We start from the raw sequence: 10629 nt of genomic DNA, 5'->3' as shown, positions 1-10629 counted from the left end.
TGACGGCTGAGTAGAACTGTTTCAGCAGCTCCTGTGGCAGGTTAAACTTCCTCAGCTGGAGAAGGAAGTACAACCTTTGTTGGGCTTTTTTCACAATGGAGCCAATGTGATTGTCCCACTTCAGGTCCTGAGAGATGGTGGTTCCCAGGAATCTGAATGACTCCACTGCAGTCACAGTGCTGTTCATGATGGTGAGTGGGGAAAGTGCAGGGGGGTTTCTCCTAAAGTCCACAATCATCTCCACTGTTTTGAGCGTGTTCAGCTCCAGGTTGTTAAGTCTGCACCAGACAGCCAGCTGCTCAACCTCCTGTCTGTAAGCAGACTCGTCACCGTCCTGGATGAGGCCGATGACTGTAGTGTCGTCTGCAAACTTCAGGAGCTTGACAGAGGGGTCTTTAGAGGTGCAGTCGTTGGTGTACAGGGAGAAGAGCAGAGGGGAGAGAACACATCCCTGAGGGGCACCAGTGTTGGTGGAGCAGCTGTTTGACATGAATTTCCCCAGTCTCACTAACTGTTGCCTATCTGTCAGAAAGCTGGTGATCCACTGACAGATAGAGCTAGGAACAGAGAGCTGGGTCAGCTTGGTCTGGAGGGTTGTTGGGATGATGGTGTTGAAAGCCGAACTAAAGTCCACAAACAGGATCCTCACATAAGTCCCTGTTTTGTCCAGATGTTGCAGGATGAAGTGCAATGCCATGTTGATTGCATCATCCACGGACCTGTTTGCTCGGTATGCAAACTGCAGGGGGTCCAGTAAGGGTCCAGTGATGTCCTTCAGATAAGCCAGAACCAGTTTTTCAAACGACTTCATGACGACAGACGTTAGAGCCACAGGTCTGTGGCTCTAACGTGGCTGACACTCCCTCTGAGTTCAAACAAACCAATATCCCGGAGTAATGCATGCACTCAAACAGTACACTGACTGAACTGCTGTGAAGAGAGAACTGAAGATGAACAACGAGCCGAGACAGATAAGAAGAACCGAGGAGCTGATGATACTGCGCATGTATGATTCAGCGTGAAACAGACTGACACACAGAGCGCATGAACCAAACTGATTCTTTCGGTGATTGATTCTGAACTGATTCTGTGCTAGTGTTACGAGCGTGGGTAAACCGAAGGCTTGAATCAAGGGCAATCATCGCAAATGACGCCATTACTTCGAGCGCAAAAGAACCGGTGAACCGTTTTCTTCAATCGGTTTATTGAATCGAACTGTCCGAAAGAACTACTGGTGATCCGAAAACCGATGCAACCGGTTCTTCACTCGTGAACGAGTCAGTCTATTGTTCGCTATCTGGCTCTACTCTGTGTTCATCTTCAGTTCTTTCTTCACAGCAGTTCAGTCAGTGTACTGTTTGAGTAAATGAATTACTCCGGGATATTGGTTTGTTTGAACTCAGAGGGAGTGTCAGCCACATTAAAAAAAGTTAACAGCTTAAGTCATTTATGCATTAATGCGTATTAGAGATGCGAACCATTTAAAACGATTCAGTTCGATTTGGTGAACTGAATGATTCGTTCGCGAACCGGATATCCAGACTGCTTTGATTTGAACTCTCCCTCACAACAGACACGGAAGAGAAGACAATGCTGAATAAAGTCGTAGTTTTTGCTATTTTTGGACCAAAATGTATTTTCGATGCTTCAAAAAATTCTAACTGACCCTCTGATGTCACATGGACTACTTTGATGATGTTTTTCTTACCTTTCTGGACATGGACAGTAGACCGTACACACAGTTTCAATGGAGGGACTGAGAGCTCTCAGACTAAATCTAAAATATCTTAAACTGTGTTCAAAAGATAAACGGAGGTCTTACAGGTTTGAAACAACATGAGGGTAAGTTATTAATTACATAATTTTGCTATCTGGGAGAACTAACCCTTTAAGTGTCAGGCTGGGACACATGCCAACCAAAACATATGCTTCACGCCATCCACAGTTTGAAAGGAACCACAAGCAAATGATGTCATCCTGCCCATGTACACTTGTATAGAAACAAACACCTGCCTGGAGGGCATTCAGCTTTCCTCTGCTGAATGCAATTCATTTTTACCAGGTTTCTATTAGGAACTAATGTACAAAGACAGTGATATTAAAAGAGCAAACTCAGTATACACCTTATTAATCATGAAAACTATGTACAGATGAAAAGATGCAGCCACAATACAAATTCAACTTGCTGAATTTGCACACAAGGCATTTTCCATTAAAAAAGCATTATAAAGAAAATGCTTTATATAGCTAAATGCATTCATATTCTGGGCCCAGATGCTTGCTTATTTAGATTGCATCATCAGTAAAGTGTATGTTGAATTTAATCTTTTAATACAACCTAAAAAATATAAAATATTATATAAAATATTTTTTAGGTATGCATATATATATACTTTTTTTTAACAGAATTATCCACTATTTTTAGTCATTAAAATGCTGTGGCAAGTGCTTTATATGGATTGCAAGTGCCCAAAACTTGCAGTTTGTTTGCATAACTTTGTTTTCTTCTTTTTTGAGAGGTGATCTAAACTAATAGCTTAAAACAAACTATGAATGTAGCTTGTGCCGAAAACTATGAATAGCATTTTAAAGTTCTTCAACTTTTTAATAGTGAAAAAATTTAGTAGCCTAGGCTTACTTTTCATAAATTAATCAGCAATAAAAACCCAGAACAGGAACTGCTTTCATCTCATAATTTGGTTTAATCCACAATAACACTATTATGCATTTGCCGGCTCTCTGTGGCAGGGAACCAAATGTTCTGGAACTTTAATGAACCCATAGCTTTATTGCACTTTTGCCGTCATGTGGTTATGTGCTTTTGATGCAACTCAAATAGAGGCTGTAATAGTGAGCGTAAGGCTTTCTCTGTTTGGTCTTCAGGGAATTTTCACACTTCTCCATTTGTCCATGTCAAGTATACTGACACATGGCTATGTGATTAACAGGACCAAATGAACTCAGGCTGTTTATAGATCACATTAAAACTTGCAGTGAGAAACTCGGGACCCTGTGTCTGTCACATCCAAGCCCAGTGAATATAAATCTAGTCAAAGTAACTTGGATAAAAAACACATGATAGGCTGCTAAATAAAAAAGGTCCAATTAAAATACTGAAATTCTTAAAAATAAATTTCTATAAATATCCTAAAAAAATTCCATAAGTACTTTGGCAATCTAAATAAAACAGACATAATCAGGTCAGTATTTATTTTATTAATTAATATTTTTTTTGTGACGTATCACTTTAGTTAACTGGAGTAACCCTAAGAAAACAAAACTATGACTAAAAAAAATTATATTTACAAAGCGGTGTACCAAAATACATTAATTAAAACCACAAAATGATAACATTAACAGATAGTGATAAAATTGTTTTCCAAAACGTACGAAACCAACAGGTATACCAAGAGGGTTCGTGACTAAACACTAACAAAAACTACATTTAAATTACATTTAACCTTTTTACAACCTCGTATATCCTGATTTGTCATTTACCGAAATGCGGAACAATTTAAAAAGAGCACAAAGTTATAAAACTTAAATGCTGGATAACACGCCTTTAATTTGTCATAACGGATGTCAGCACCACATTTTAAATTAGATCTCATCGGTTTATAATTAAAACTTCCACAAGTCGACAAACTATCATGAGGAGAGCTTAGCATCGACTAACGCATTAGAGAGGAAGTAACGTTAACCAAACAAGAGTGGCTCCCATAATACAGACACATTTACACGTGCTGTATTTGCTACATTTCTGGTCTCCACAGTATAACATTGTAAGTTTGCATTATTTGTGAAGATCCTGGGAAGGTTTTAAAACGACCTACCTTCTTCTGGGAGACCTGGCCACAAACTTTGCTGTTGTGACAACCCATGCTCCTCTGCTCTGGCTCTGTATTTCAGCCCGTTGTTGTGTCGCTGGTAAGTTTCTGGCTGTCTGCAGCAGCAGTTCAAATATGAGCGGAGCTCTCTTTGAGCCTCATTGTCGCAGAGGCTGAGACTGAGCAGATGGGCGGGAACTACAGAGTAAGAGCGGCGTTCCGAGAACGCAGGCTGCATTTACATTTTAAACCGAGACAAGCGGGAAATTTGTCGATATGTGCACAGCAGCTGCGCAAACGGATGCATACTGCAGCTTCCTCGAATGCAAACATAAATAAATAATTTTATTTGACCAATACAATAGTATGTCCCTAAATATTATGTTCATTGCCCCCCCCCCATTTCTTTCTATTTAATGTAGGCCTGGCTGTCGCTATATGCAGACGATGTAATTGTGTATATCTCAGATCCCACAAAGTCTGTCCCTAATTTAATGAAATGTATTGAGACCTTTGGATTTTACTCAGGTTACAAAATAAATGTGACTAAGACAGAAGCACTCCCCATGAACAATTTAATTTCCCCACAGATGAAATCTGCTTTCTCATTTAGATGGCCCAGGGAGGGAATAAGATATTTGGGAATAAATATACCCCCTGATCTTAGTTTATATCAAAATAATTATATTAAATTAATAGATAAAATTAAACAAGATTTGAACCGCTGGAATACACTTCCCCTTACTTTAATAGGCAGGGTGGAAGCTGTTAGGATGAATGTTCTCCCAAGGCTCCTCTTTCTTTTTCAAACTCTACCAATTTCTCCACCTAAATCTACTTTTAGTCTGTTAGATCGTCTCATTTCAAGATTTATATGGCAGGGTAGGAGACCCAGAGTAAGATATAAAGTCTTACAACTGACAAAAACTAAAGGGGGTCTAGGCGTACCCAACTTGAAGCATTATTGGTTAGCGTCACAATTACGTGCAATGATAGTGTGGTTATCAGATGACACAAGTACAAGATGGCTCAGTATAGAAAAAAGTTACAGCCCTGATATGCCCTTGTCAGTGATCCCTTTTAATAGGGTTAAATCCACCAGAGAACTTTTGGGAGAATAGTCGAACACAACATACGTAGCCTGGAAGGAAATACAACAAATATTTAAGCTAACAGGCGATTTCTCTGTTTTGAGTTCAATTACTTATACTAGAGATTTTCTTCCATTGAGACTTGATACGGGATTTAAAAACTGGAAACTTTTGAACCTTCATTATGTCCACCAATTATTTAGTAATAACAACTTCAAATCATTTGAACAACTGAGAACAGAATTTAAACTACCAAGAACAGATTTTTTCAGATACCTTCAATTAAGGAGTTTTATACTGAAGCACCCAAACTGGAACAGATTAATAGAGCCCTCCCTATTAGAACAGTATTTATTAAAAATTCAGAGTGGAGAACATATGAGGAAACCAATAACCAATGTTTATAAAATCATTGTTTCAATGACAAGAGATAATTCATTCTATGTGAAAGACAAGTGGACTAGGGAGCTACGGCTCGAAATAAGTGAAGAAGTTTGGTTGGAGATATGTACTCAGGCTCATAAAGTCACGAACGCCAATTTGTGGAAGGAATTTCAATGGAAAATAAATAACAGATTTTTCAGAACACCACAAGTTGTGGCTAAAATGAATCCGGATCAATCAAGTCAGTGTTGGAGGGGGTGTGGAGAGACAATGGCTACTCACTCACATATTTTTTGGCAATGCCCTTTGTTGGATAACTTTTGGAAATCCATTTTTACATATATTAATAAAGTATTGAATGTTGAACTGGTAAGAGATCCTCTGATAGCAATTTTAGGGGTTAAACCAGTTGTGATATGCAGTAGGAAAAATATGTATTTATTACAGATATTACTGATAGCAGCAAAGAAAGCAATTACAATAAAGTGGCTTAAAAACGAGTCACCAAACCAAGCTGAATGGCTAACAATTTTGAGAAATATCTACACTATGGAAAAAATTACATATTCGTTGAGATTACAGAGGGAACTTTTTATTGAAAGATGGGCACCATTAATGACAGTGATGGAGGATCAGTAGAAATAACTGGTTATAGTTGCCAGGGGAACTTGTATACAACCCATGTTTTGTTTTAAGTTTATGTTTGTTCTGTTTAAATTGTTTACTTTAAACATTGTTAACTATTTTTTTTTTTGTTTGTTTTTTTTTTTCATATCCTTGTAACTTTGGACATATTTTTCTTTGGAATTGATCATACACGTAAGGATGTGTGAATGTTATGATCCCCTGTAAAGGGTATTGTATCGGTGTGGAAGTAATTGTTGTAAATGGGGATCTGAAGAACATTCAAAATAAAAAAGAAGTAACTAAATGTAGGCCTATTTTTTTCTATCTCTCTCTCTCTTTCTTACATTTTAATTGCCGTATTGTTTGGTCATCCTTGAACCCATGGCTCTTTATCTTTTCTTTCACATTTGTATTTCCCGAGCAAGTGTTTAATAAAATATGTATGTATTGTCCCTAAATATAATAAAGCTAAATTAAGCATTTATTAAATGAAATAATTGTTTATTAAATCATTTTACATAGTTTATTATAGAAATATTAACCATATAGAGAACGTTGACAGAGTAGCATGGCGGATATCACATTTTGCAAATTCTAAATGGACTTTTAAATACCGACCGGATACAATACTGATTTTGACGGGAACTTTTTTTTATTTTTTATTAAATGGCGTTTATCGCGTTTTGGACCTAAACTCTTCATATGTTTGTATGGATCTGGGTATTTGATACTAAACCACTTTTTAGTGACAAGGTTTAATTTATGTTTATGCCATAAGGAAGCCATAGTTACAGGTCACATGGTAGGCCTACCTCAAACACGTTACATTACAGTTAATATCAGTGTTGTAAACCCTTGTATAAAAAAGAAGGTTAAAACGGAAAGTTTGATGTTTGAGGGTTTATTATAGACCATATGCCCTACAGACAGATTGTTACTATCTGTTCAAAAAAAAAAAAAAAAAAAATCCTGCAATGAGCAAATTTAGCAAATTTGCAAATCCAGCAGATTTGAATGAGTAAAAATGTGAGGCTCACAGGTCAACCGAGTGAATCATAATTTGTATTTTAAGCTTCCATATTGTCATCCCGCTGCTGTAGAGGAATTCTGTTTAGAGAAACTGTCAAAACAGCAGTGATCCACAGCCAGCGGTGAGGTATGTGGATGCACATTCTGAATCTAAACATTACAAGATTCATACCGGCTGCTAGGTATGATTTCATCACCAGTGTCATTTTAATGACAAATGAGTTAAACACTAAGTGTAAACTGAGAAAGAGAGAAGCATGGATATTTAAACCTTTCTAGCATGCTGTCACTGCCTATTGTAACAACATATTGTCAAATATTCAGTGGAGAAAATATAAACGGGCAGATCTGAGCTCATCATATTCACTGCTTTATATGGTGCATACAGTAGTGTGTCAGAGATATATCTATCTTTGGCCTCTTGGCTCTCTTGTTTGGTATATATTAAGCGTTAATATGATACATCGGCTTTAGATCTTCTGGGTAATTTGAGACTTGCCGAAACAGTGTCTATTTATAGTAGGGTCTCTAATCTGTCATAAAAACGATAGAGCAGTTGTTACTGAGAAGTGTGCGTCATGACAAACTTTCCATTGACAGGCAGCTGCAGGGACTCTGCAGCTCAGTGGTGACAATAAAAAAGATCAGGTCTCCACTTATCTACAGGAACAAAAATAAAGCAATCACATAAAACAGTATGTTTGGATTTAACATAGGATCTGCCAAAGTTAACAGGCTTATCACAGATATGAGGTCAGGATTTGAAGGGAGAACAATAAATTAAGTCTGTTTTCCTTAACACTGGTCAGGAATCATTTCCCTGCATGTATTCTGAATTGTTTTGGTACTATTTTTAGACTATCATGATTTTCGGTTTGTATTTTGGGACTATGGGAACTGAAAAGTGATGTTCCGAACCTAAATGAGATTCTTTCTAATGTTAAAACACAAAAGAAGATATTTTTGATAAATGTTGACAGTAGTCATTGACTTGCATTGTATTATTTATCCATACTATGGAACTCAGTGGCTGCCGTCAGCTGTTTGGTTACCAACATTCTTCAAAATATCTTCTTTTGTTTTTTGGTTTATAGGTTTGGAACAGCGTGAGTGAAGGTTTACAGGATTTTTTTTTTTTTTTGGGTGAACTATACCTTTAAAGACTCAGAATTGCAAGAAAAAAGTCAGAATTAAATAAAAAGTCACAATTACCTTTTTTTTTTCTTTATTCCCTGAAAAAAAACGTGATCCCATATAGTCTTGCACATGCATTTAATGCTGGTGCAAAGATATCTGCCATTTATATACTCCCAGAACATAAAGGGGGAATGTGGCCTTTTTGCCATGAATTTTGAATTGTTATTTAAATGTACAAACACACAAGGAGTTGCTTTAAGTTCATTGTTTGAGTTCACATAGTATATTTCTCAATTTCTAATGTTGTTGGGGGAGATTTTCTGCATGGTAAATGCCTGTAGTCTGCCAGCCAGGAGTAGCATGTTCCACAAAGCTTTATGAACGTGCTTTGTGCCACAAAGCTCTTAAAAAAACCAGACACAAGCTCTCAGTCAGCCAGGAGATAACATTCTTTCCACTGCTCCCCCTCCGACCCCTGGCATAGTGTAAGCCTCAAGGACTCGCAAAAACCTCCACGTTTTCAAAGGGCAAAATAAAACATAGAAGTCCTACTGAGAATTCTGTCTTAGGTTTAATTAAAACTGTAAAAAAAAATTGTTATGCATAATAATACACTATGCTGTTCACATACTGATGAGAGTTCTAAACTTCAGAGTTAAGTGTGTATGTGCATTTTAGTAAACAGCACATTTCACAGTTTTACAAGTGATGTTACATCTGGGTTCAACAATCATTAAAGGGGTCACATGACGTTACAAAAAAAAAAAAACCTTATCTTGTGTATTTGGTGTAATGCAATGTGTTTATGCCGTTTAAGGTAAAAAAAAAACACATTATTTTCCAGATACAGTACATTATTGTTGCTCTCTATGCCCTGCCTTTCTGAAACATGTCGATTTTTACAAAGTTCATTGTTCTGAAAAGCAAGGTGTGCTCTGATTGGCCGAATTCCTCAAGCATGTGACGGAAATGTTACGCCCCCTTACCATACTGTGATGCCATGTCCCGGCTGGTGCAATGAGACAAAACCAATAAAATCCCATTACAAACGAGGCATTTGTTGCATCCAGTGGGGACATAATTACTGATTATAATGACTTATACTGTCTTTTTACACGTTGCATTGTGTATCAAGCCGCATAAACATGAAACCACGTCTGCATCTGTGATCAGAGAAATGCCAAATAACAAGCACTACTCCTAAAACTGCTCAAAACTTGCGTTTGAATCATTGGTGGCAAATTCTTTAAATATAAAAACGTACTTACAGGCTGTGAGTCGGAAGCGCCAGACTGTCCTTACAAAGTTGGAATTGCTCCACTATAGAAACAACCTTTGTGCACAGAAGGCATTGTAAGCTTCACTCACATGTTCAGGAAACAGTCCTCTGTAAAATGCACTTCACACATCTGAATATTTGGGTTGAACTGTTCTGGAACAGTGTTTTAAATACAACTTTACCACTGATTACCAGTTGTGTCCTCTTCTGAAAGATCAAACAAAGTATTATTGCTTTCACAACTAAACACACAGCATCTCCACAGTATGGCGGTGGCAGCAACAATATTGCATCGAGAATCAAAGTTATACCTTCTTTCTCTGCGTAAACAATTTGGCGCGTTATGCAAATCTTCCCACACAGTGACGTAGACATCATATGAACATATAATCAGTGCACAAACATCTTCATTTTAAAATCATAATCTCTTTCAAAATTTTGAAATAATTTCAAATTATTTTGCTAAATTATATTTTGATTTTCATTACAGTTTGTAAGTCAGAGCCATAATTTAGATAGTTGAAGTTTACAGGTTTGACAGAAAATAGCATAGTGTTTGATGGCACGGATTCAAATTTTTTTTTTTTTTTTTCAGTTTTAGGCTCTTATTCCATCTATTTGGAGAATATCAAACATGTTTAAGCCAAGAACTCATATTGTTGCCACGTGTCTCTAAGCAATGAGGTGCTAATTTCTGTAAGAGTTTGTTGTATTTAGAATAACTTTAAAGTCTGTAAGTGTGTGATCCTCAGTTGTTTTTCTCTGTTTCCACACAGTCATCAAGTGTATCAATGCTAGGGGTTTAAAATCGGTCCAAAATTGTAAATTTCATGTAGTGTATTCCAGCCTTAACTGACGTTCTTCGGTGGAAAGCAAAATATTTTGTGCACTTTGCTCCATAAAACATAATCATACAGGGACCAGGAGAAATCTAAAAAGTTTCTTTTTATCTAAAAAAAGATAGTAAAGTAACATATAAGCAGTCCAAGCAACTTCCCTCCACTGCCGCTCTCAAATCTCATTAGTATTTGCATACATTTAAACTTTTGGTTATTTGGGCATTTTGCATCGCTGACATCACTGACACATCTGTGCAAATGAGATTTAAAAGCTATGGCACAAAGGAAAATAAGATTTAAAAAATAATAGTGTAGCATTACAGATTCACTGGGAACAATAATACATAACTAAAATAAAACTGTTACTGATTTGAATGTTAATTAAGAACAACAAATTAAACTTTATTTAATTTTTT

The 10629-nt window shown here is 36.9% G+C and overlaps 1 protein-coding gene across 1 annotated transcript in view; it reads right to left on the bottom strand.

Annotated features, from left to right (window-relative positions):
• The window catches only part of LOC132109432 (coiled-coil domain-containing protein 69-like), a 21051-nt gene extending 16999 nt beyond the window's left edge, over window positions 1-4052 (bottom strand). Inside the window, exon 1 of the mRNA XM_059515490.1 lies at window positions 3834-4052. Within this exon, the coding sequence (XP_059371473.1) occupies window positions 3834-3881 (48 nt within the window). The 5' untranslated portion in view covers window positions 3882-4052. The remainder of the gene's footprint in view (window positions 1-3833) is intronic.
• Window positions 4053-10629: the final 6577 nt, after the last annotated feature.

The sequence above is a fragment of the Carassius carassius genome, chromosome 29 (assembly GCF_963082965.1).
Source record: "Carassius carassius chromosome 29, fCarCar2.1, whole genome shotgun sequence".
Lineage (NCBI taxonomy): Eukaryota > Metazoa > Chordata > Actinopteri > Cypriniformes > Cyprinidae > Carassius > Carassius carassius.
The sequence above is the reverse complement of the archived record's forward strand: the minus strand, read 5'-3'. Positions and strand labels throughout refer to the sequence as shown.